This window comes from Pungitius pungitius, chromosome 4, assembly GCF_949316345.1.
Source record: "Pungitius pungitius chromosome 4, fPunPun2.1, whole genome shotgun sequence".
NCBI lineage: Eukaryota > Metazoa > Chordata > Actinopteri > Perciformes > Gasterosteidae > Pungitius > Pungitius pungitius.
The window spans coordinates 6,129,446-6,155,993 of NC_084903.1; the positions used below are offsets into that span (position 1 = coordinate 6,129,446).

Below are 26,548 nucleotides of genomic sequence, written 5' to 3' on the forward strand. Positions count from 1 at the left end.
TGGCACACAAACAGATGTAATATTAACAGAGTTTTAAGGGATTCATTGATGTGCAACCAACAATACCTTGAGAAATGGGCTTAGCTAAATGCTTCTACTGTCATATATTTGAACTATTAATATAGTGGAGTTACCTTCTTCCTCTCCTCCACTTGTTGCACGCGCTGCATCCTCCACTTGTCTATGGCCGCCTCTTTGTCGGCGATTTGCTCCTCACGGAGGCTCTCCTCCAGCTGGAGCAGCTTCCGGGCTCTCAGCAACCGAGCCCTCCTCTTAGCGACGCGGGACAGCTTCGCTTTCCAGCCATGGAGACGGTCCCCAACACGGAGGAGCTCGAGTTCATCCTGCAGCTCCTTCTTCACTGCCAGCGCCGTTGAATAGGAGTCCGCCCACACGCACTCATCCTCCACGGTGTTCTTCAGCGCTTCGCAGGCCTCCGCCAGCCGGGAGACGAGCTGGGCGGCCCGGTACAGAGCCGCTCCCGGCCATGGAGCTCCGCTGGGCTGGGTCCGAGGGGCCCGGCGAGCCTTGTCTCTGCCTTGTAAGAAGCGTCCGATCCACTGCAGGTCTTGCCTCCTTTGTACAGCGGTTTCATCCTCGGGTTGCGTGGTTGTTCCCAGGCTCCTGTCTCGATTCTTAGCCTGCGAAGGGAACCGCGCATTGCCGAGAAGCGCGCCCCGCTCAGGGAAGTCCGTGTATTCGTGTTGTTGGTTGAGACTGGGGTCCAAGTCATACCGTGTAGTCTGGGGACAGGGTCGGTACTGCTGACTAAATGTGTCAAAGGTGGAGGCTCCTATGCTGTTGAATGGGTGGATCGCCCCTCCGGTCACCGCGTTAGGAAAGTGTGCAGGTGGAGGACAGCCGAAAGGCGGCGGGGGGACGGAGGGATCGAATCCATACGGAAGCGGTCCTCCGAAACCCCCTCCTCCGTGAGACGGAGTGGGAAAATCGCATCTGAATCCGTAGGGGTGACCGACATATCCCTGAGGAGATGTCCAATGTGGAGCAGCGTGGTCCGGCTGTGCCGATTCGTGAGCCGCGCTGCTCGGTCTGCTGGCGGCGTACGACGTCTCCGGGTAGCCGCCATTAAAGCCGAGAGGCTGGTGTGTTTCCGAAGACGTGTGCTGGTAAATGTTATCCATGTTCTGTACAGTAGTAGCTCGGGAGCGGTTAAAACGCTGACGTTAAACTATCCCACCCAGTCCCATCTCTGTTTCTTCTTCTCCTTCTTTGTATCACTTCCGGAAGACTTGGCCCGGTTTGCCTCGTTGGGGCCTTCTACTGGTGCAGATTCGTCATTGCTATTTTTGCCTTCGGAGACCTCCATCGGACTCCCATAGCTTGGTCTTTTTGGGACTCCAGACGTATCATTCGGAGGACACAACTGCCATGACGCGTACAAATGTACTCTGCTAGGGCTACAGCTGCTGGATTGAGACAAGGCTACTTTCATTGACTCTGTTACTGCCATCTCTCACTGGGATTCTATGTAGGCTTTAACTGTAGGACCTCCAATAGAAATACGTACATGTAAATTTGAATTTAGCGAGCCTTGATGCGGCATTTACTATGTTAAACACGTAACTCGGAATGATTACGTCGTAGGCCATTGAGCTCTCACAGTGCGTTACCGATGGGCGGTGACACACGCTTTGCGGAAGTGTACTGAGCTGAAGTCATATGACCAGGCTCGAAATGGTATCTAGATATGGATAAATTTCCTCGGAGACGGTGACAACATCCACAGCGAACACGGTAACAGTGCCTAGAAGTCTTAAGGACACAGCAAATTACATTATATTCGGTCATTGAATGCCCACCGGAAAGCGTGTAAACGGCCGCGCGCTCATATTGATTCTATGTTGATCAGATGCTCACACTGAGCGTTAGCTGGTAGGCTAATGTTACACATTGTCTCTATTCTGCATTGGATTCACGTTAGACAAGTATGTCATTAACGTGTTTCTTTGAATGTGTCCTCAGATGGAGGAGATTAAAGTGTCTCCTGACTACAACTGGTTCAGAAGCACAGTGCCCCTGAAAAAAGTAAGTACCTCCGGATTTCTAATCCAGCTGCTTGGTGTTACGATTTATATGGCGACCGTGTTAGCTGGCGACTTTCAGCCGAAAGCGTCTGTTGTCGTAGTTACGACAGCTGTGGAAAACAGATGGAGAACACGTAGCTGTCCTCGTGAACGCCGCCGTGTTTAAACTTTTCAAATTCATTTTCAAAACCATCGCTTTCCAAACGTTGCTTGATGATGTGTTGAAACAGGAAGTGAGCAAGTTGCTCTTCCTTTGAAATAAAGTTTGTAACAAAACACAAACGTCTTTTATGGCCTGTTTTGAGTAAACATGTGTCACACAGAATAGCTCTGTAATAATATAAGAAAATAGATGGATAATCAGGAATCAAACTCATATCGTGTTGGAAACTGTCAAAGGAGAATAGTAGTAGCTCTACACCACAGTCAGCATAGTCTGCCCTGGGAGGTGTAACAATAAACACACAGAGATGGAAAAGATGGTAAAGCACTACCACTACGCCACTGGGAAATGCTTACAACTTTTGCTATACCTTGTGTATAGGTCCCCGGGACAATAACGCAAATAAAAGCAAAGCCATGTAATTAAGCATTCAATTCTTTAGAACAGATGATCAAAATGAGTTGGAATGTACAAATTGGCAAAAGCACTTTATAATTAGTCAATTTATATTAAATGAGTTATTAGTTAACAGGGTAGCCTGTTAGACCACTGCTTAACTCAGGGCAGCATAAGGTTTACTGTGACAGCTGACATGAGGGGTTACTATGGTTACCAAGAGAAACAGAAGAGGATGCATTTAACATGAGGACCAGGTAGGACTTATGTTCACTTCAATTCCTTTTTGGTAACAAGGCTGTGCATGACTACATTATCAGGCTGATAATAACATTGATATTAATAGACCTTCAAACCTTCCCAATCGGAATTGTTTTTAAAATTGGCGTTCATAAAATCGGTTTGTGTCGAGCATTGATATAAAGTTTGTGACTGATGCTTGATGGGATTTAGTGTCGTAGTGGGAGGAATGATGGTGATTCCTGTTGATCCCCACAATAAAGTGCAGGCTCTCCCAGCGTAGGGAGGTTTGTAGAAGGCCTCTGTTTCAAAAAGAAGCATATGTTTGGATGCTAGCACACACGCTCAATCTCAGGATGCAGCTGTTAGAGTTGATGTATGTCTTTTCTTAATCTGTAGAATTCCGCTTAGCCTTCTAAGCAATGTGAAAATCCTCCATACAGAGCTGCTCCGCTCGAGTGTAAATAAGAAATGAACCAGGTTTAAACACAATGGGTCAGCTGATGGCTAAGCTGCTCCTCTGCAGTAGCAAGAGTGTTTCTGGTATAATTTCATGAAGCTTTATTTATGTAGAGCTCTTTGAAAACATATTTACAGATGTAAAGCCCTTTAAAATAGTTAAGGGGAAAGGGGGTTGCAATATCAAACACAGACCAAAACTAATATACAATATAAAGCAGAGATAAGGACAGACGGACAAAACTGTGAACAAAGCAATAGTAAGAGATGAGATAAACTGAAAGGCTTGTCAATAAAGCTGGGATTTAGTAAATCTGATAGATATGGTCTGGTATTTATTGGTCGAAAGGGGAAAACAAGGACATCAGAAGTGTAACATTACGGCTCAGTCTACAGTAACACGACTACTTCTCTTTCCTAAAGAAAGCACAGAATGAAGGATTATTTATAATCTGGAGAGTTTAAAACACTGCTCGAAAACATTAAAGGAGCAATCTTTCATCAGTGTATGGCATGAATTCAATTGCACTTCTCTGATAATGACCTGGTCAGGTAAGTAGCAGAGAGGGCTGTTAATCACTTTCAGCTGATTTTTGTTGATGGAATTAACAGGTGCTCTAGAGGGGCAACAATGAGATAACCCCAAAAGAAGAAAAAAAAGATTCACAGATTGTCCAACTCCTTCCGAGTGGAACATCCACGCTGTTGCATGGGGGAGATTCCAGGAGACGGCCAGTTACTCTAGGGGAGCTGGACAGGGCCGTAGAAGGTCCTCAACCCATCAGCAGGACCAAGATCTGCTGCTTTGTGCAAGGAGGAACCGGTTGAGGACTAACCAAGCCCTACAGAATGACATCCAGCAGGCCACTAGTGTGAATGTCTCTGCCCAAATAATCAGAAGCAAACTTCATGAGGGTGGCCTCAGGGCGTCCTGTAGTGTGCCCTGTGCTCACTGCCCAGCACCGTGGAGCTCCACTGGCACCAGGATTGGCATTTCTGCCACTGGCACGCTGTGCTTCTGTTCACAGATGAGAGCATATTCACCCAGAACATCTGTGATAGACGTGAAAGGGTCTGGAGAAGGCAAGGGAAACGCCATGCAGCCTGTAACATCGTGACCGGTTTGGTGGTGGGTCAGTGACGGTCTGTGGCAGCATATCCATGGAGGGACGCACAGACCTCTTCAGGCAGGAGAACGTCAGTCTGCCTGCCATTACATATCAGTATGAAATCCTTGACCCCATGGTCAGACCCTGGTGCAGTAGGTCCTGTGTTCCTCCTGATGCACGACAATGCCGGCTTCGTGTGGCATGAGTATGCAGGCAGTATCTGGAGGATGGAGGGATTGATACAATTGAATCGCCCTCACGATCACATGACCTAAACTCGATAAAACACCTCTGGGACATAATGTTTTGGTCCATCAGATGCCGCGACGACGTCAAGGATGCATAAAAGCAAGTGGGGGCCACACCAGATATTGACAAACATCTTGAGTTGCAGAAATTTGATTTTGGCAAAATAGATTGGCCTGCCAGATCATTTTTCCCTTTGATTTTTGAGGTGTAAAATAATGCATCTCTGATTTTCCATCAAAAGATGTGTCGTCCTTTAGTTCCTAAGACATGAAACTGTCCATATCAGTATAGATATCCAACATGAACCTGTGATCAAGTGCGGAGCAGGCCACAAGACTCAACTCCCACTTAGCTACCCTTCAATACAAATGGTAATTGTTCAAATTATTCATTACCAGGTAAAGAAAATGCTTAGTTAATGATTACAATGTTGATGATAAATATAATTAATTAAGTCTATTAAAATATCATGGTTTTAATACTTCTATCTCAATAATCATAAAAATGTGATATTATGACATCCCTGTCTATGCCATAGAATAAAGAACTCCTTCTATTCAGTCCATTGTGTCCGTCTTTTAGTTTCCAAGGCAAAACCTTGCATTACTAATACGTCTTGTCTTGAGCCTGTTTGAAGGAGGACCTAAGGCCCATGGATGTATTTGTTCCACCAGATCATAGTGGATGATGATGACAGCAAAGTGTGGTCCCTGTATGATGCCGGCCCAAAGAGCATCAGGTGTCCCATCGTCCTGTTCCCACCAGTCAGCGGGACAGCAGAGGTGTTCTTCCAGCAGGTGCTGGCTCTGACGGGATGGGGCTACAGGGTGATCTCGGTGAGCTTGGCAACCAATAGTTCAATCTGTTATTGATGAACTGCTCATTGTTTTCTCTTCTCATCTCACTATTTTTTAATACTGCATCGTTCTGTTTATACAATGTTTGAAACAATGACACATTTCTGTAGTGTTTCTTCAAAAGCACTGTTTAATTCCCTGTATAAGTAAACACCTATAGCTGGGCATGTCCTGGAAGACGCTGCAGACACTCTGGGCTCACTGTCCATAAACTGGGTTTCTCACTGTCCATAAACTGAGCATCAGAGGGCCTACTCCAACTCTCTTCAAGATGCTCACTCACAGTTATTATCCAACCTAATCAATATAAATCCGGGCAAATGTAGACAGCTTTTTTCCACCATAATCCATCTACTGAAGCCACCACCTTCCTCTTCAACTGAGCCTGCAGAGGAGCAATGCAACAGCTTCATTGACTTTTTCAGATCCAAGGTCAACAACATTCACTCTCTGATGTCCAGCTCTCCAACCCAGACTGCTTCCTGTCTCCCGTGGTGTTCCGCAAGTGTCTGTCCTCGGCCCCATCCTCTTCATCATTTAAATGCTCCCACTCGGGCGTGTCATCAGCAAACATGGAATGTCCTTCCACTGTTCCACATCAAAACCCCCTCTGCAGCCATGTCCTGTCTCACCGCCTGTCTCGGGGAGATAAAGGCATGGATGAGCAACAACTTTTGCCAGTTACACAGTTGCAAAACCAAACGTTGTTGGCACTCCACACAAGGTTCAGTCATCCTCCATAACCCATCTCACCTTTGACAGTCAAGTCACACCCCTCTCCTCTACAGTCACTAATGCGGGAGAAACCCCCTTTTATCAGTTCAGATACAGAGAAGCTTGTCCACGCTGTTGTCTCCTAAAGACAGGACTACTATAATTCACTATTCGCTGTGCAGAAACTGCAAAACATTCAATGCCTTGCTGCTAAGATCCTGATAAGAGTCTGGAAACATAAGCATATAAAACCCCTCCTACACTCACTATCCTGGCTCTTTTAAGACTTTCGTCATCACTGTCAGCTATTTTTTTAATATAGTTTGTTTTTACTAAACATTATTTAATACTTTAAACAGCCTTGTGGCATTTTAAGATGTTTTGAATGAAAAATTACATAAGATGTATTATTGTTTTTTATTATTATTATTATGAATTCATTTTATTTTATAATATTACCAGAGAATATTTAGCTGAGTTCTAACAGATGGTCATTAGACTAATGGATACATTGACTCTTAATGACCAGCCTCAGACGGATCCCAGATGAGTGCGCAGTTATGTAATAGTAATATAGTTAATAAATAATATAGTTTTTATAGTGCTTTTCTGGGTACCCATTTACACTTTACAATGTAAATCTTAATAAAAGAAACATACAAATAAGAAAGATAGAAACACTCAAAAATAAAAAAAGTGAAAAATTAGTCATGTGGGGGTTAGCATTTGAAAGTAAGTTTGAAGAGCTGGGTTTTGAGGGCTGGTTTGAATGATGATAGAGTGGGGGCCTGGCGGATTTGGATGGGGCGGGCGTTCCAGGGGGGAGGTGGGGGGGCTGCACCAGCTGAGAAAGCCCTGTCCGGCGCCTGGTCCTGATGTAAATGTGTTTGTGTGTGGGTTCCAGCTGCAGTACCCGGTGTACTGGGATCTCATGGAGTTCTGTGACGGCTTCAGAAAGCTTCTTGATCACCTGCAGTTGGATAAAGTAAGTCAGTGTTTTTAATGTGTATTTCCCTTATAGTTTCCTAATAGTGAATCACAATTCATCCAACAAGCACCTAATTGGAGGAAGCAGCATAATTGTTTTATCAAGGGACTTTGAGCCAAGGTTTGAAATGTCACAAATTACTTCAAATATGAATAAAGTGTCCACATGAGATCAAGGCTGCAATACTCAGCCCCCCCCCCCCCCCCCCCTCCTGCAACAGCGACTTGGAGTCAGAGCACAGAATACATCAAACAAAGCTGTTCTCATTGTAAATCATAGAATGGCCTTCTGCAACCTTAAAGTCCCTAGTATTATGGTTCATGTTGTGGGTTATGATTTTCAACCATAATATTAAAGAATGAACTGTCTGGTTGAAACATCTGTTGTTCCAGCACAACTATTAGAAAATGGTCAGCCACATCTCTGCACTGAGCAGCGTTCCCATGGACTGTATCCATTGTGATGGTTATACAGATCACTCCGTTCATTAATTCTCTGTCACAACCCTCAGGTCCATCTGTTTGGAGCATCGTTGGGTGGATTCTTGGCTCAGAAGTTTGCAGAGTGCACACACAAGTCTCCCCGGGTGCACTCCCTGATACTGTGTAATTCGTTCAGTGATACCTCCATCTTTAACCAGACGTGGACGGCCAACAGGTGCTTTTAAACGCTTGCATCACACACACTTTCCTACCCAAGTTCTTATTCATCATCAATGTTTCCTTTCCTCCTCAGTTTCTGGTTGATGCCAGCTTTCATGTTGAAGAAGATTGTTCTGGGGAACTTTGCTAAAGGGCCTGTGGATCCTAAAATGGCAGATGCAATCGACTTCATGGTGGACAGGGTAGGTGGACATGTGTGTGCTGACGGGATAGATGGTAGGGCTAGGCGAAATATGAATAAATAAATATTGACATTTTTAAGGACATAATAATACAGTTTTCAACCCCAAAGCATCAACAATAAAGGTCTAGTGCTGCAGTCCAGCCAAGGAAGCTAGTGGTTATGGTGTGTTGATATAAACCGTATTGCCGTGTCTCATTTTCTGTTATAAAAGAAAGCAATACACCCACTGCAGTTCATATACCTGTGAGTGTGTTACCGAGTGTGGTCACGGCTCTATTGATTTGGACGTGAAGCTAAATATTAGCATCCGTTATGCTAAATGCTATGCTATCAGATGTGCATTTACGGTTTTTGCATGTCAGTGTCATGAAGCATCTTCTTTAGAATCTACTGCATATCCTCTCTGTCCAATGATAATCCAAACTCTTTATCCTGGAGCATGAAATGCCAGAATGGATATGGATGACTGTGGCTCAGTGTGCAGCGTGAGGCTGAGCAGGAGCTGCTGTGGATCTGTCCTCCAGCCTCCCTTAATGTTCTTGGGACTCACCCAAGTGGAAAAAAATACATATTTCCAACAATGGAGAAGCAGTCATAAACTGCAGACATGAGAAGGATATCCATCCTCTCCTTGGAAATAAAAAAATGAGTGTTTGACTTCCCTGAAGTGCAGAAAAGTGATGTCTTTGTGTTTAAATGTAAACCTCTGCTCATCATGTGTTGTGTGTCTTGTAGTTGGAGAGTCTGAACCAAAGAGAGTTAGCATCGAGGCTAACACTCAACTGTCAGAACTCCTACGTGGAGCCGCACAAAATAAAAGATGTTGCTGTAACCATTATAGATGTAAGTGTAGAAGCGTCTCCATGCGTCAGGACTCCTCTCACGTGTGTTCCTACTGCAGTGATCTGACACGGGTATTTCCTCTGTGACTGCAAAGGTGTTTGATCAGAGCGCTCTGTCGCTGGAGGCCAAAGAGGAGATGTATAAACTGTATCCCAACGCCAGGCGAGCTCACCTGAAGACGGGAGGAAACTTCCCCTACCTGTGCAGGAGTGCTGAGGTCAACCTGTACATCCAGGTAAGCTATGTCCCCCGTACTGCTGATAGCAACCCGATGGCTCACGTGCTCTTTCTGCCACTTCACGGTCAAAAGTAGCGCATCTTGCTGTAGGGCAAGCCATTATGGAGAAAATCAAATATCACAATATTTTGTACGAATATAGCTATATTGATATTGAGACAGTATTTTAAGGTTGCTCATCGGTGCTTTCACAAAATATTACTTAGTTGGCAAAGTTCATAAATGAAGTCACTTTAGCGCAGCATTTAAAACTTCTACTTCTACTCCATATCACAATATCAATATAATGTTGATATATTGGCCAGCACTATGTTGCTATGTTTTCCTCTCGTTCTCCAGCAAATGCTCTGGTGTGGGATGGCATGTGTCCAGTCTAGCAATTGTTTTATTTTCACACACAGATCCATTTGCGTCAGTTTCACGGGACCCGATACGCCGCCATCAGTCCTGCCATGGTGAGCGCTGAGGAGCTGGAGGTGAAGGAGAGCCAGCTGAGTGGTGCACAGGATTCTGACAACGACCAATGAGACCTCTACCTTTCCCACTGTCTCTTACCTTTCATTTCACAGGACCTCCAGATTTTCAATGGAGCTCAACAGTCAATCAGCGAGAATATTTTTATTTGACAGATGAAGCAATATTTTTTGATAACAACCTGGAGATGAATGGCAATCGGCCGCCTTGCTTTAGGAACTCGCGACACTTTGCCTTATGTGAAATGTATATGGTAATTGTTGCACTCATAGTCTGAGCTGTCTATATGTGTAATATATGTTGTGACACAGCCAGCAGTGAACTGGTTTCCTGTTGATTGAAGGTGAACACTGGTTTCATTCAACCTGATGAACTTGTTTTTGAATCCAGTTAATTATTTCCACTAGCGTCTCAGCGTGAGCTTATGAAATGGGGCTCTGCGCTAGGTTTACATGATGACTGTGTCATGGATCTGGCCATCTGTCACACTGACAAAGCCTGAAATCAGATCTGTCCAAGTGTCTACACATATGAACTATTCACATGGGCTCATCCATACCTCCAAATAATCCTGTAGATAAACTTGCTTCTGAACAGATGAAGAATAAAAGACAATGATATGCTGTGCCTTTCTATAAAAGATAATGTACATTCTTTATAAAATATTTCCTCTACATTTTTTAGTTTGTTTCTTGCAGATGAATGTTAAAATCTGCAGATGTCATGTGGAAACAAATGTCCCTTTCATTTCTTTTATCCCAGCGACACATTAGAAGAATCCAGTGTGTAAGTCTCTAGATCTCAACAGCAAGTGGACGCATGAGTCCATCTCAACATACAGAACCAACAGATCCTCCGCAGATGGCGTCTCCACTCTCCGCTTCAATCCATCCCAGCAATCTGATACCTGCACTCGACTTCATAGACATGCAGCGCTCAGTTGTGAAGTTCTATGATGACCTCATAGTCCAGAACGCAAAGCTGACCCTCAATCGTACAAAGCAATGCTCAGAGAGGATTGTCTGCCAAACCAATGACTGCTGGTTTATCAGAGGACTTGAGGTTTTAGTTTCCTGGGAATCCGCGTCACAGAGAACATGTCTTCACATATCCGTATCCCGGTAAAGAAAGAATTTCTTAAGGAAACTTAAGATGTCAATATTCTCCAATCAAAGTTCTCGTTAACTGGAATGGGCTGTTTAATAGGATAGGAAGGCTCTACAGCTGTTAAAGCCATACGGTATTGGTGTCCAAGTATCAGTGGTGTTTGTGATAAGAGGCGCCTTAAAAGATAAAACCCATCACAAGCTGTCAGTTTAGCCTGCTGCCGTCTGGAAAGAAATACAAAAGTATCAGCTGTGGAACCACAAGACTACAGAGCAGCAGGCTTTAATACAAAGCAGTTCAGATATTTATTGTAGGTCAATTAGCAAAGGCATGGCAACAGCTCACACATGTCATTACTACTTCAATTCTTCAGTTTGATTGCACTTTCCTTCCCCCTGTGTACTGTTATCATGCACTCACTTTTGCACCCTGATTCACAGTAAAGAAACTAAAGCCTCTCCAGAGATCTACATAACCTATATAGTTTTTTCTTTTTTTGTATGAAAAAGGATTAGAACTTGCATTTCATCGTGAAACCCTCTTTTAAAATGACATACATCTTGTAAGAAGTATCCAAAGTACCCCTCAGCAGAGAAATTATTCCATGATCATAGAATAAGGAGTTAAGACTGGAAATGTGAATGCTCTTAACTCCATCCTTAAGTTCTATGCCTTTCAAACAAAGTTGTGTGTAGTCGGCATTATTCATCAAATCAGGAAAATAACGTGGTTTTGCTGCGGTTTCATCCTCACTTTGGAATATTTGGGCTCCTGGAGGACATTAAAAAAAACTAAAAGTAAAATCCAAAACCATAAATACATGAGTGCAGACCACACCAGCTTGAAACAAATGATCCCTCAAGTAAAGACTTGCATCATCAGTCAAGCTACAAGAGACCTTATTTTCTCAACTCAGCTTCAACCTAATGACTTCCCTGGACCAAAATATTGCACCGAGGCACCACGTGAAAATCTCATGAACAAAGGAAACATCAACTGTGAGCTGTTATTAAACAAACTACCTAAAAGGATACATTTATTACATCTGAAGTGGAAACATCAAAATGTTATGCAAAGTGACAAGTGAAAACAAAAATTAAAATGAAGACATTTAGCATCAGGAGCCCAAAATACATAAAATAAAAGCATTTCTACAAGCTGAAACTGGTAGAAGCTGGAGTCCTGTATCGTTACCATCTCTGCTGTGAAATGGAAATATTTATTTCATGACAAACGAAATCTAAAAACCATCCAATAAAGGGTGGAAGCGCATTTAAAAAAAAAGACATGCCAGCGCAACAGGGAACTCTTTCAGTAGAAAAAGGTGCCGAGGTCACCCATGCCGTTGCGTCTGAACTGGTTTCCCTGAATGGAGACAAAGATCTGGTGATCCATCAGGTCCTGGACGGCTCGGCTGCAGGACGTCTCCTTGTTTCTGCTCAGCTGACGAATAAAGCTCCACCTCCTGCCGGAGGTGGCGGCTATGTCACAGTCTGCACCGGCGCTGCTCTCCGCTGACTCGGGCTGGACGTCTGCTGAACTGGAGCCGGTCGAGTCCGCAACACCTCCCTTCGGTCCAGAAGGGCCTTATGGGAGCAAAAGGTCCGATCAATAAGGGTCATCTGCGGTTCTATTCTGGCTGAGAGCTCCACCTACCTTCCCCTTGGTCCTGATGGACTCCATGTGGTTCCCCGTTGTTGGATTTCACCAGAATCACCCCATAGCCTTCATTGTTGTGAATCACATTGTTCTCCATGGTGATTGAAGGCATAACATCGAGCTCATCAGCAAAGTCCTGCACGCACACGGGCAAACATTTTCACATTCAATCCAAAATCGCAGACAGCGCCACTTAGATGGGACTAAATGTTAACACAAATGTAACACCACTAGTTGTACCAAAATCTCTGTAGGGATAAACTGAAATCTGCAGGATTTTGGTAAGAACACGGAGGACCGGCGGAATGTTGTCACCTTGATGAGGATCCCGTCCTTGCAGTGATGGATGCCGTTACCAACCAGACTGCAGACACTGCCAGGGTAAATCTCCAAACCAGCCCCCTGCACACGGCACAGCAACAGGACTGAGCACATGTGGTCACACTAAAGAAGTATACATCATGGATCACTGCATAAAAGTCTTTGAGGCCGTTCAGAAAGCAGTCACAGTTCTTTAAAGCTGCACTACCATCTTTCTTTGGTCCATCAATAAGTTGGGGATAGATCTCTTCTGAAGGGGATGTGGACCTGTTAGAGCGCTCTGATGTAATCTCAGTCTGGATGCAGAGACGTGTGTGTGTGTGTGTGTGTGTGTGTCTCTCTCCTCTGACCGCAACTGCTACTGCTCCTGTGAGACCCGCTGAGGACAGTGACTGGACCACTAGTGGGACAACACATGGCCAGGCTTTCGTCTGGACATCTTGATACAGAGACCCCGTATCATTAAATAAGCTCTGTTTAGAGAACCATTTAAATCTTGCTGTGACATCAAAACTACATGTGTCCAATTGTTTACATGAGCAGTAGGTGTGTCATAGATTTAGCTTCTTTCAGGGTTCATACACATTTTGACCAACTAATTTCCATGACTTCAAACTAAATTTCCATGACCAAAATGTTTGTGAAATCTCTGTATACATAAAAAAGTGAGAAAATATGTATGACGTCATGATTGCAGCAGGTGACACATGGAAGAGCTGCATGAGGCACGAGAGCATATTGTTAATCTACCGTGTGACAGAATGTATTAATAGTATATTAAGTTGATGCTTTGCTGCGTAAAATAAAGACCAAGCGAAAAGAATCAAACTGTCTCCTGTCATTCGCGTAAGAAAATAAAGTCACGTGTCTGCAGCTCAATGACAACACCGAAGGAACAACGTCACACCCCAGGTTTACAACTTCGAACTCTCGCCAGCAGACGGGCAGCACGTCGGAAAATGCCGATGTCTCGTACGGAGGCGGTGGCCGAAGAGAGACGTGCTGCTCGACGTGTAGCCTAGCACTCGCCCTCTGATGGGGTTCTTGTAGTAGCTTTGCTAGCAGTCGCTCTCTGATGGGGTTCTTGTAGTAGCTTTGCTAGCAGTCGCTCTCTGATGGGGTTCCTGTAGTAGCTTCGCTAGCTGCAGCGCACTGATGTCTGCTTCCTTTAGCACGGCTCGTTTATGGCGCTCTCCCATATCTAACCGTCCTGCCTCCACATTGCTTGCATCCTGCTCGTCCCGGGTCTCTGTCCCAACTCTTGACATGCAGGTTTCCATATGTACCGTTAGCTAACCACGGTTAAATCTACACGTCCCTGCACAGTGGATGACTCCTGTTTTTATGAACATCAAACTTTTCACTTAGGTTGCGTTCACAAAACCACGGTGTGAACCAGGGCCGGGTCTAGACAGGCATGTATGAGGGGGCAGCCACAAATCTTGAGGGAGCATTAGGGCTGGGCGATATATCGGTATAAACGAATATATCGATATATTTTTTAATGGGATATGGAATTAGACAATTTCGCATACATCGATATATTTCAATTTGCGCTCTGAAAGCAAGCTGCCGACCCGGAGCGCTCTGCACTGCTTCTCGCCCTCGCCCCGCCCATCCTCTTTGACGCGCAGAAGGGGGAGGGGCATCACGCGCAGAGGGGGGAGGGGCAGGGACACACACTTCAACAAACATGGAGGAAGAAACAACGTCTGCGCAAGCGTGCGGAGGAGGAATTGGTTCGTTAAAAAAAGCAGTGGCTCAGTAATTTGAAGATGGTTCGGATTTAAAGTATCCGATGAGCAACAAAACAACGTTATATGTAGGGAGTGCCATAAACAGGTTACAGTAGGGTTGCCAATCGTCCCGCATTACCCGGGACATCCCGAATTATGGGCAACTTTGATTTGTCCCGGCCGGGACAGCTCCAGTCCCGATTACCAATCACAGCCTGCTAAGTCAATGACGCGCGAAAAACTCCTGGTTGTTGTGAAGTTGTGACGTATCTGTTAAAATGAGCAGTGAGGCTGGCGCTGCTCATTGTGCGCTGCCCCCCCCCCCCCCCCTCCTAAAACAACGGCTCAAACCGCTATACGAAGAGTGTGTGAAACTGCGCGCTGCAGAAGCCGCGCGCCAGAAGCAACCCGAACAAGCTCCAGCCCAGAAACAAAACTCACTGCAAACCTCATTTTCCCGCAGTGTGCCTTATGAAAACAAAAGTGACACGTGGTGTACTATAACGAAAGCGGTGTCCTATCACATTGCTAAAGATATGGTCCCTGTTGCAACTGAACAAGTCGGATTCAAAATGCTGCTGAAAACGATTGACCCGAGATATGAGCTTCCCAGTCGCAACTACTTTGCAAGAGAAGCACTGCAAAAAATGTATCCTGAAGTCAGGCAGAGCCTTGCTGACCGGCTCGCTAATGTGACCCATTTTGCATTGACCAGCGTCCTACATGAGCGTGACAGTTAACTTCAATCATTACTGGGAGATGAAAACAGGATTTTTTTATTCATATGTGCACCTTATGGAGCTTTGTTTTCAAAAAATACTCCTGTTATACACTATTTATGTTTAAATATTATTATTTGAACGGCTGAACATTTGTTTATTGTTTTTTAATTTATTATTTATTCATTTTTATTTATTTGATTTTTCAACTCCTTACTGAAATAGCTGGTTTCAATTAAACGACTGATGACATGTCATATTTGGCTTTAACATTTGTGTTCAGGTTTTCTTCCCTTTTAATGTGGAGAAAATATCGGGATATATACCGTATATCGATATCCAGCAAAAATATACCGGGATATGACTTTTGGTCTATATCGCCCAGCCCTAGGGAGCATTGTGCTCCAGCACCTAGTTTGAGGGGGCACAACATTTATTTGAGGGGGCCAGGCCCCCTCTTGCCCCTGCCTAGACCCGGCCCTGGTGTGAACTATTTGCTGCGAGTACGAGAACGGCCTGCTCATATTTTAAGCTTCTCTCTTTAAAACCACATTTATTTTAAATGTATCTTAAATGAATCACATGAAAATATAAATATAACAAATTTTCATGACTTTTCCAGGCCTGGAAATGAGCATTTTAAAATTCCATGACTTTTCCAGGTTTTTCATGACCATATAAACCCTTTTCTTTAAAAACAACATCGGGACATGATTTGAGAGAGTAGAGAAGGCGGAGCTATGCACTGGGCATCAGCTGAAGGTCTGTCCGCAAAGATTTGAACCCACTTAAAAGGCGGTTAGCACCCATACGCTCTCACCTTGGAGCCGTACAAGTCACATCTGTTCATGGTGAGACGCGCTGATGTCCGGACGATAACTCCCGTGGTCTCACACTGCAGCACACAGTTCTCCATGGTGAGAGTCCCTTGACGGACACCTGACAGACAGCCAATAGGAGAGAGACTGGGTCACACGGCCCCGTCTGGATACATGGGAATAATGGGAGACTTTATGGATACTCACACATTATGCCCTCGATAGCATCGTGTTGTATGAACTTTATGTTGGACAGTCTGACATCGGCTCCTGTGGACTCCACAAATGAGTCGCCTTTGTCCTTCTTCTCAATAACCACCTCATCAGGCAGCCCGAAGCCTTACACACCGACGACACAGGAACACATGAACAAAATGAAGTGTTTGTTTTATGGCTCCCTTACAGAATCAAGAGGTTCCAAAAGCCATCTCTGCAATGTGCACCTTACTGAGCATCTGCACACATTGCTGGATGCATGTTGCCCATCACAAGGGTTGACTATATCAATCCTTAGTTAGAAACCATTTTGCTTTATCCGCCTCACATTTAAGACTGTCCTCTTTGATGGGCTTATAGGTAGGGCTGGCTCAGGTTAGCTGGGACCAGCCCTTAGATAAGCTGCTATAGCCTAGACTGCTGGATGGTTTCCTAGGACACATTGGGCTCCTCTCTCTCCAGCTCTAAGAATTCACATCTTATTAATGCACATCACTAATTCAGCTTCTTCCCCAGAGTTTTAGTGCATTCTCGCCACACAGGTTTCCGTGCATGTCGGTTGTGTCTGGACCCTATTCCTACCTCCTGCCATGGCCCTGTTGACAACTGGTGCTATCGTGATTACATTACATGTCACCATCACATCATTATCATGATCAGTATGAATCACATTACTATCATCATAACCCAACATTACACTGCAGATACCGAATGATTTAGAGCTGCTTACCTTCTACACTGATGGAATCTGGTAGGAAGATGGAGCTGCTGACGCTGTAGATACCTGGGAGCACAACGACCACGTCACCCTGATAGCACGCTTCCACCGCTGACACTGGATCTCTATAGAACTAAACACAACAACACATACTCTTATACATGCAGTAGAGTTTAGAGCTTCCCTCGAGCTCCCTCACTGACTCAGACTACTTCAACGGCCCCACTTACAGCAGGGTGTCCGTCACAATCCAAGTTATGTCCGAGCACCGCTAGCTAGCTAACAGCTACCAAAGACACGTACTTCTAGGCCAAGACATGTTCCGGTTGGTGCGATGAGATTTAAACAAAACTATCATTGAGATGATGCATTTCAGCTTATTCATGCAGACTTAGATAACTGTGTGTGTGGTTGAGGGGGTACTGACCTGAATGTCAGTGTCCTCAGAAGGACACAGAGGAAGCAGGCGGTCACTGAGGAGAGACTGGAGCTGGGTGCTGCTGCAGGACGCCGTGACCACATGGACCACCTTCATCCCCGACGCTCGAGGCCCACGGCTCTGCACACACTGCTGACTGGCATTACCTTTGTATCCCAGCACGTACCTGGAGAGGATGGGATGGAGGTAAGGACCAGGCTGTTGAGGTGCGATGGAGTAGGGCCTGTGGCAGAGTTTTAACACATCTCTCACCTCAGCAGTGGGTTCTCGATGATGTGCAGCTTGCGTCTGAACGTCTCCAGCTGATCGTAGAGCTTTAGGCCCTCCACCATGGACACGTTGTCCAGCTCTGTGTCAGAGTCGCTGCTGAGGCCTCTGCGCAGAGTAGAGAACTTCTGGAAGCAGTGGGAACAGCTTTCCAGTAAGGACCGGTACTCTGCCACCAGGCCTAATGGGACTCTGTCTTCCAAGATGTCGTAGTAGCTGAAAGATGAAAGGATGTCAAACGAGATCCATGGGAATGAAACAACACATTACACCAACACAAGGTAAACTCACAGCCTGAGACGAGGCTCCACACAGCGAACAAAGTAGTCAAAGTCGTCGTCTTCATCTTCCTCGTCCCAGTGCCTCCAGATATGCGTGTAGAAAAACCTGCAGATAAAAGGAGAGGAAGGAAATGGACTTCAGACTGTTACAGATGTGTACACACGCAAACAGAAGAAGTCCAGAAACCGGACCAGCTCGGGAGTCCCACCTGAGGTGCTCGAGAGCGAGAGCGGTCAGATCAAAGTCCCCAGACTGCTCGTAGACCACGAGCAGCTCCTGCAGGGGGAGTCTGTGCTGAGTGGCCTCCAGCAGAGACTTCATGGCCTCCTCAGTGAGTTCACAGCCTCTGGTTTCACACTGCAAAGGCAGCACCAGCTTCACACACGCCTTCAGATCCTTCAGGTCCAGATCACATACCTGAAATCACAAGAAGCCTTTCAAACCTAACATTTGAAATCATGACCAGCTTCCCCCTCCAAACAAGTTCCCCCGAACCCTTCCTTTCATTACACAGAAAACAAATGGTGCCATCAAATGAAACTAAAAATTGTAATTGTTTTCCAGCACTAATGTGTACATAATAATCAGTGTATTGTTACACTGTGAGAACCAGGCCAATACAATTCCTGATTGTATGCTGTGACTCAAAGTCGGCATCTACGGGTGAGTGGAGAGCACAGTTGTCCTCCAATCAGAGGACACTTAGACCCAACATTGCTCCTGTAACTGTAGCTATGTGTGTGAATGTTATTTACTGATGGGCAGGTGGCACCGTGTATGGGAGCAGCTGTCATCAGTTTGTGAATGGGTGAATGATGACATGAAGTGTTAAAGCGCTCAAGGTTGACATCGTCAAGTGGTGAAAATAGTAAGAAAAAAAGACAGGCAAATTTACAATACTAACAGAACTATGTCTGAAAGTTGGTCTCACCTCCACCAACACATCAAAGACATCCGTAGACCACAGCGCCAACCAATCGCATGGTTCTACCACCTTCTCCAGGTAGTCTGCTGTGAAGGCCTTTACCTCGGACGGCTTACAGTCTCCTACACACAAACGTGCACCGGGGACAGAGATCAGGAATAGGATGGCTCAGAATGTTCATTAGCATTTTGGAGTCTAGATGTGCGAGTGTGTCCATAGTTACCAAGCATGTAGTCCTGGTACGCTTTAAATCTCTCATAGAACAGCAGGTGGCTGGTCTGAAAGGTGTCGGGGAGACTTGAAGTCCCTCCTCCCTGGCGCTCACATCTCTGCAGCCGAGTCCCTGACTTTTCAATGTTAAAGTGGTCCGTGCCACTGTCATCGTCTTCCTCGTCATCAGCACTCTCGTCTTCATCCAGTTGAGCTGTTGGGATAAATGAGAACAACAAGAGAGCTCTTTGCTCTGCCTTTAGGGATCTAAACAGCAGCTCGTCATATAGACCCCAAATGTCCTTGCATATCAATAAAGTGGGATTGGTTGCACTCACTTCTTACATACAGATAAGTTACAAGGCTTCAGGTTATGGTAAGTAATATTCTGTTGATGTACTAAAGAGGCTCAGCTCACACTCTCTCTGCCTGAGAGCGGGGGTTGTAGAATACAGGACATTACAAAATGTGGAATCAGAACAAGATTCCACTGTAATTTAAGATTATCCAACTACATGAGCATGCTACCGGGTTTAGGCGGGACAAAAAGCTATTAGGAAGAAATGAGTACAGAGAGCAGTGCTGTTGGGTTAAAGTGCCATGAATGTCTCCCTAGTTTTATTTGATGATGGTCTGTGTGGCCTATGCTTTGGCACCCTCTAGCGCAGCGGGTCAGCAATAGGTAGATATTGACCCATAAACACAAAACCACCAACAAAAGTCTATTTTTACAAGGGCAAAAAATGTCTATAGAACTTTGCAAAATAGACAATAGGTCTGGGAATATCGAGAAAATGAAGGACCACAATATTTATGACCAAAAATTCAAATTCAAATTACAGTTGACATAGTGTGTAATCGGTAATAGAAAAACTAAAGTAGTCTTTAGATGTTAAGAAGATTACAATACGGACACCCTTTAACACCAGAAAAGGACAACTCTTACGCCACAGTGTGACATCACAGTATCCAAAACGTAAAATACCTAGCCTGATATCTTGGTGGACATAAACATTTGTTTTTTCTGCTGCAGTGACTTTTAATCCAGGAGCAGACAGAAGTCTACATGGAGCACCTGTATGGCAGGAGCACCTCAGGGAGGCTCCTGTCTGGGGGGGTCATGAAACTATTATATTAATGCAAGTCTGTTCATTTAATTATAATATAGCAATAAGCAGTAGAACAATAATGATGGGACCGTTTGACTGCACAGCGACAGAACACAGCATCATGCTAAAACGGCTTTATTCCTGCACTTCTCATACGATACACTAACCGGACGACGGATCAAGCTAACCACGTTGGCGTAGGGAAGACGCTGGCATGAGTTACCGCCGAAGTAGCAAAGAAAAGACACGGAGAACACAACACCGACCTTGATCGGAGGCATCGGGCCCCACTTCAGCGTTCGGGTTGTTCTGTTCCATGTCGAGTTCAACGTTGACGTACGACTCAAAACCAACCAACACGACGTCCGACACTGCGACCTCAGCTTCTCGCTCCATAATTAGAAAATAACTACCTGTCTTTGCCAAGTAAATTTGTAGATTTGAATGAGCAAACAACAGATAAACACAATGAAACAGAAGTGAATCATGGGATGCACACGCCCAAACTTTCAAAATATTCCCGGTCTGATGGGCCGCAGCCAATCGAGAACAGTACAAGTACCGGAGGGACCGCCTCCTGCCGGAAGCCCTGTGAGCTCACGAGACATTTTATAGTCCACATGCGCAGTGTTGTCTCAGGGCGTTTCTTAATACCATAGATGTCTCGTCCTCGTTGCCGGCCAACGGAGTCGAACTTCCGCACATGGCGGCCATCTTGGTACAGTGCACTCGCAATACAAATGAAACATCAGACATTCAAAAAATTGCCAAAATATCTCAATGGATCAGATGAGAATTTCTGTCCAGTCGCTAATTTTTTGTCTAGATATTCTCTAAAATGAAGAAGAGCAGCGGCAGTTTGTGGTGTTGCTAAATTGTATTGGATTATACTGACAGACATATCTAATTTGTATCAATATTGGATGGAAGAAACACATATAATGTTACTGAGGTAAAGGTGAAGGTGTCATAAAGTAAGAGGAGGCTTGACACAGCAACAATAATTAGTCAGTTCATATTTGAAGGGATAGGGCTACATTCCACATACACATATTTGGGAAATATATTAATAATTATTTAAAGTCCCCTAACATGTCCTTTAATTAAAATATTGCTAGCTTTAATGTACATTGGTAGACATGTTAGCATTTTATTTCCTCTTGTCTATATTTTTTCAAGTAACAGAAGTAATACATTTACATAACTCTGTGATAGTTTAATTAGATCACAATGCATTCCATTTCACACATAACTGGATCTCATCAAACTAATTGACTATCTCGAGTTAGCTTGTTTCTGTTCCCAGCTTTAGGAATACAATTAAGGGAGAATAACTATCCAAATACTTTCGATGTGCAATTGTGAATATGTTAAGCTAATTCCAAAGTCACTTTACTTTGTAGAATTCCTGCTGCAGCCACAGCGTGTCGCCGCTGGGGGCAGTAAGAAGCGTGGCTGAAACCTTCTGCAGAAGCGCGAGAAGAAGAACTGGTTCCGCCCGCGAAGCCTCTTGTCGAAAATCTGGCTTGTTTGTGACAACAATAATGAGGTAAAGATGGTCAGATAACCCTGCTGTGTGTTAGTATGAAGTTTAGGTCAGTGGAACGTGGAGCGAGATGTGGATCAACTTGAGACGACGTGCAGCTTCTTCAAAAGAAGCGCACCACTTAGCATTAGCATGCTAACGAGTCGATGTTCAGCTAATGCTAATACCACACAGCGCTGTACGCTTCATTCATTTGACACAGACATATTGAGTGCGACATTGCACGTATAATTGTTACGTTCCATACCACGGTGTGCGTGCGTGCGTGCGTACGTGAATAAAATTAAATTGTCCCAGTAAATGGTGAGGATCAATCAAGGTGAATTCCATATTCAAAATATCAAGTCTGAGGATCCGTAACATTATGTATAAGAGTAACGTTGTTCATCCTCATGTCCATAACATCACACTTCCTGTCTGCGGCAGTTCACTGCATAGGACTCACTATTAGAATATGTCAATGTGAAAAAAAGTGACTCTTCTGACACTCGATTCGGCAAAACACAATTCATGTATTACGTGATTGACCTTTGATTAAGTAATAAAATCATCCCACTGATATCCATGTACACTCAGTGGGGATTTATTTTCATATTGAGTTGAATTCAGTTTCATGTATAATCTACATCAAGGTTAGTACAAGTATCTGATGTTTATTTCAGCTGAAACATGTTATCAGATCTCTTCACCATTTGTTGAATATATTTGATCTCAGATTTATCTCAAACAGAGGAGCAGTGTGCTGGGACTTGGCCTCCTCAGTGTGAGTCTGCAGACCAACGGACCCACAACAACAACAACAACAACAACAGAAGCCAACACCTGGTATGCACACATTCTCCTTACAGAGTTTGGCATGGATCCACTTGAGAGACGCCCACCCTTAAATGGCCATTATCATTACATACATGTTCATAAATATATATTTATCAAATTGTTGTTAATGGTGACTTCGGATATCGGTCAATTTGTCCTCAACACTGCACACGTTTGGATTGCCTGCCATTTGAGAGAAGACTTCTTTACATTTTAGAATTTTCATTTCATAAGAGATTTTCTTTTTAATTATATTTAAATAACATACATAGCGCCAGCTTGTGCTTTAATAAACTAGAAGCGTAGCATTAAATGTGTCTAGATCTAATAGGCAGTGTGTCCCATAGGGTTACAACTTTGGGGGCGGGGGGGATTTTCGGGCAAACGGTTTGGCCGAGCGGGGGGCCGGGGGTAGTCAGTCCGCTGCGAGTGCCACATGGACATATTCACAAACGTGACAGTGTGGAACAGCTGTGTGTGACAAACAAAAAAGCTTTTTTTACTACACACCTTTTTCAGCCCCCTTGTTTAATAGGGTAGGGGAGGGGAAACACTGATGGCAATAGCTTCCTGTTTCAGTATCAACTGCATAATAATAATAATAATAATGTAGCCTATAAGAAGCTCCCATGTTTACAGGTATGAGTTGCTCCAGGTTTGATTCCAAACTGGGTATTGTAATAACTACTTCCTAGGCAGTGCATGCACACTCCGACTCGGTCTAACCCCTTTGCTGTGTGATTAGGGTTGGGTATCGTTTGAATTTGAGCGATTCTGATTCCGATTCCTTGTTTCGATTCCGGTTCCCAGCGATTCTCGATTCCGATTCTTTTAAGAGGCAGGGTCAAAAAAGTTTAAGTTTAAGATATTTTAAATGAGCTAGCTAACCAAGGGTCTTTCTGAAGGAAAAAGTCTGACCTTCTCCATCAATGTTAATTCTATGAACTTTTTATTAACTTTACTATGAATTTCTATAAGGGCTGTTTTCAACTACAATATAAATATCAAACTATGAACTTGAATATTGTATAAACATTATAAATTAGAATATATTTTAACAGGGGTACACTTTCCTCCAGAGAGCTTTATTTTTGAAACCTCACAAAAACACATTTACACGTGAGTGTATGATCCTGCAGGTACTTAAACGTTACCTTGCTCCCACTGATGGACGAACCCTTGGAATCAGAGGAAGAGACAGCGCGTCAAACGCGGGGCACACGGAGGGGGGGGGGAGGGGGGGCGCGCAACTCTCCCAACCTCAAATCAGGGACACTTTCGCTGACGGGGGGCTGCTGACGGTCGACGCGGGGAGTGCTAGCACAATCTTTTTTTCTTTCTTTGCAGCGCCAGCCTCACTGCTCATTTTAACAGATAGGACCGCTCCGCTCGGGCCACCCGGCACCCGCGCGCGCACTGGTCTGATGCGTCACAAATTCACAACAACCGGGAGTTTTTTGCAGAGTTTTCGGTTTGTTTCGAGAAGTGTAACCACACTTTGGACCGCCGACGCACGCTATACATGTTCGATCGCCCTGTTATGCCAACACTTCCGGTGGACGCTTCTTCGTTGGTGTTCAGCGGTTTCTATTTCCGGTCGGCGCCGGCGGACTGAGAATCGAAACTAAGAATCGAATTTTAAACTTTTGAACGATACCGGGTAAATCGCAAAGCTAGTTCCGATTCCAATCGATTCTCGATACCCAACCCTATGTGTGATGAATGCTAAATCCAGTTTTGATCCTCTCTCTCACCAGGTCATTGATTTAAGCAAGCTGCTCAGCCCTGTTGTTAAAATGTGTGATCAGAAAAATAGCGGAGAGACACTAAACAGGGAGGATGAGGATGAGCTGTCAGCCAGTGATGACTCTGACCCTGAAGAAATACCCAGCAGTGCTCCCTTCGACCCAGAGCTGGACGACGACGACGATGATGATGATGATGGCGGGGAGGTTGAGATTTTCGCTCCAACTTCTGGACACATAGCTCAGACTCCTTTCAATCTGAAAGGAGGGAGCTCAGCTTTCTCCAACCGCAGCCACAGTATCTTTGAATGCCTGGACAGTGTTGCCCGGCTGGCCTCCTCCTCTATGAGCCAAGATAACAGCACAGATGGAGTGTTTGCTCGTCCTCTGCCTCCAAAGTCCCTGAGGAAAACAAGCCAGCCTCAGTCCATCTGCCCCACACCAGCAAAGAAGAGAGGGGTCCCGGACTACTTGGTGCACCCTGACCGATGGACCCACTACAATCTGGAAGATGTGGAAGAGACTAGCGACCAGGACAACAGAAAGGCGGCTCACCAATTTCTGTCCAGTCTGCAGCAGAGGAAGCAGCAGCAGGAGAGCCAGAGTGACCCTCCTTTTAACGTTCAGCAGAAGATGCTCTTCTCCAGACCCGGCAAGCTGCCAAAGGAACAACCTTCTGATCAGCGTTTGGCTGTCAGCGGCAAAGAGAAGGAGACACGGCTCAGTCATCTAGTCGAGGAGGTCGAGGATGAGGAGGGCACAGAGAAAGAGATGGCTGGAAGAAGACCTACAGACCAGAGTGTCGAGGAAGAAAACGACCTGAGGGGAGCTGTTGCTCCACCAGTGGAGAATAAACGGGTGCAGACAGAAACATTCGAGGAGGAGAAGATGGAAGAGGCCAAACCAGCCTTTGTTCCCTTCAGGAAGACGAAGCGTGTGAACTACAGACAGAGCGCTGGGCGAGACGACAACTGAGTGCACCACATCTCTGTGATGCTTCACAGTTTCACAATAGTAATGACAGATTTCAATATAATGGAAGACTGTTGTCTATTCAAATGTGCTGATTTAACTGTTTTAATCCAGTCCACATTCAGTGAACCTGAACCTTGTGAAAAAAACTCAACACTTCCTGACCTCTGTGGTTGAACGTTAAAAGCGTCCTTTACCTCTGAGCCCCACCCAACTCCTCCCAAGAGTGTAGTTGGAAATGTGTGCTGCTGCACCCATTACCACATCCAACTGGGATGTAGATTAAACTGTTCATCTGTTCTGATGTCAGCATGCTGGATAAATAGCTTACCACCCAGTGAGGTTTTACCTCCACACTGGTGGAGTGTTTTGTTAGCTGTCCACTTGTTGTGGGGTTTTTTTAATGTTAAAAATACCCTTGTGTGATTCTCCTTATTGAAAGAAATATACAGGAAACATTAAAAAGGTCAGCAGAAAAAAAACATTAGTGAAGTAAACTTCACATTCAATTTGATTTATATTCCCTTGTTGCCAGTTGTGTATTTTCAAATTGTCTCAATTAAATTTTGATTTTTATTTGGCATCCTTTCAAAATAAATTTAGGCTGTTTTTTGTGTTAAGAAAATCCCAAATGTTTCTAAGGACCTGACAAAAGAACAGCTTTAAGATGTACATAATTTACTGAAAGCCAAGCGATTAAGTATAAGATGAACATTCCTTTGTTTTGGATTACCTTTTTGTGCTAAACCTTCATAACTGCAGTCAGGATTCCATTCCCGCATTGTGTCCACATTTGGAGGTATCACATAGAAAGTGTATTGAAATAACAACTTACAACAATTGAATGAAACCTGGCTTGTATCATCACCCCATCATCCCAAAGGGATAGCTGATATTAAACATATAACCAGAGTCAGGTTTTTAGCTACAGCACAGATCCAGCACTGGAGCAAAGTGCAGCAGCAAGACTATTTTAGACATATATGAAGCAGGGAGGGGGGATCCTGCATTCTGGTAAATGGAAAAAACAAAACTCAGGCTGCAAGTGAATGTTCAAATGATCATGGTACATGCGACCAGAATGCAGTTAGGCTTTCGGTAAGGCTTGTAATATTTAAAATATGTTAATTTAATGAGACATTATGCAGCTTTTCTCACCAGAAAAAAAACTCATCGTTCTCTGCAAAGATGATACAAACAAGTATCTATCTCCACCTAAAATCCCAAAGTTTCATTGGAAGTCCTGTTCGGAAGTGTGTTGTTCAGGGCTAACATTGAATGCATTTCCTCCCTGAAAAATAAATACCCAATTATTAACATTA

At 44.5% G+C, this 26,548-nt stretch overlaps 3 protein-coding genes across 6 annotated transcripts; 2 read left to right on the plus strand and 1 right to left on the minus strand.

The window, feature by feature from the left end:
* The first annotated feature begins 348 nt into the window (after positions 1-348).
* spg21 (SPG21 abhydrolase domain containing, maspardin) lies at positions 349-11,215 on the plus strand. 4 transcript variants are annotated; one of them, XM_037485747.2, is made up of 9 exons: positions 350-541; positions 1,984-2,046; positions 5,336-5,497; positions 7,137-7,217; positions 7,732-7,877; positions 7,956-8,064; positions 8,802-8,909; positions 9,004-9,144; positions 9,549-11,215. In XM_037485747.2, exons 1-9 carry the CDS (start codon positions 488-490, stop codon positions 9,672-9,674), a joined length of 990 nt encoding a protein of 329 aa, XP_037341644.1. In that variant the 5' UTR covers positions 350-487; the 3' UTR covers positions 9,675-11,215. The 4 variants fall into 4 exon arrangements, with proteins under 4 accessions (XP_062417663.1, XP_037341644.1, XP_037341652.1 ...); XM_037485755.2 differs by lacking the exon at positions 350-541 and adding an exon at positions 1,302-1,755; XM_037485766.2 differs by lacking the exon at positions 350-541 and adding an exon at positions 1,762-1,893.
* Positions 11,216-11,357: 142 nt separating this feature from the next.
* On the minus strand, positions 11,358-20,716 carry shcbp1 (SHC SH2-domain binding protein 1). Its single transcript, XM_037485733.2, has 13 exons — positions 20,414-20,716; positions 19,052-19,252; positions 18,835-18,950; positions 18,112-18,320; positions 17,913-18,008; positions 17,607-17,837; positions 17,343-17,520; positions 16,928-17,048; positions 16,189-16,320; positions 15,984-16,102; positions 12,703-12,789; positions 12,385-12,523; positions 11,358-12,314 (listed from the first exon to the last, which is right to left on the minus strand). The coding sequence occupies exons 1-13, from the start codon at positions 20,541-20,543 to the stop codon at positions 12,040-12,042; spliced, it is 2,034 nt and encodes a 677-aa protein (XP_037341630.1). The 5' UTR covers positions 20,544-20,716; the 3' UTR covers positions 11,358-12,039.
* Positions 20,717-22,306: 1,590 nt separating this feature from the next.
* On the plus strand, positions 22,307-26,548 carry tssc4 (tumor suppressing subtransferable candidate 4). Its single transcript, XM_037450633.2, has 3 exons — positions 22,307-22,325; positions 22,409-22,518; positions 24,267-26,548. Exons 1-3 carry the CDS (start codon positions 22,307-22,309, stop codon positions 25,227-25,229), a joined length of 1,092 nt encoding a protein of 363 aa, XP_037306530.2. The 3' UTR covers positions 25,230-26,548.

Excerpts from the sequence above, each read along its gene's own strand:
- tssc4 (XM_037450633.2), top strand. Across the intron at positions 22,519-24,266 it reads ACAACAGAAGCCAACACCTG|GTCATTGATTTAAGCAAGCT; the intron begins GTATGCACACAT and ends CTCTCTCACCAG.
- shcbp1 (XM_037485733.2), bottom strand. The coding sequence starts at position 20,543 with ATGGAGCGAGAAGCTGAGGTCGCAGTGTCGGACGTCGTGTTGGTTGGT. Across the intron at positions 18,009-18,111 it reads CTCGCTCTCGAGCACCTCAG|GTTTTTCTACACGCATATCT; the intron begins GTGGGACTCCCG and ends TTTTATCTGCAG. Across the intron at positions 17,521-17,606 it reads ATCGAGAACCCACTGCTGAG|GTACGTGCTGGGATACAAAG; the intron begins GTGAGAGATGTG and ends CATCCTCTCCAG.
- spg21 (XM_037485747.2), top strand. The coding sequence starts at position 488 with ATGGAGCTCCGCTGGGCTGGGTCCGAGGGGCCCGGCGAGCCTTGTCTC. Across the intron at positions 2,047-5,335 it reads GCACAGTGCCCCTGAAAAAA|ATCATAGTGGATGATGATGA; the intron begins GTAAGTACCTCC and ends TTGTTCCACCAG. Across the intron at positions 8,065-8,801 it reads TCGACTTCATGGTGGACAGG|TTGGAGAGTCTGAACCAAAG; the intron begins GTAGGTGGACAT and ends TGTGTCTTGTAG.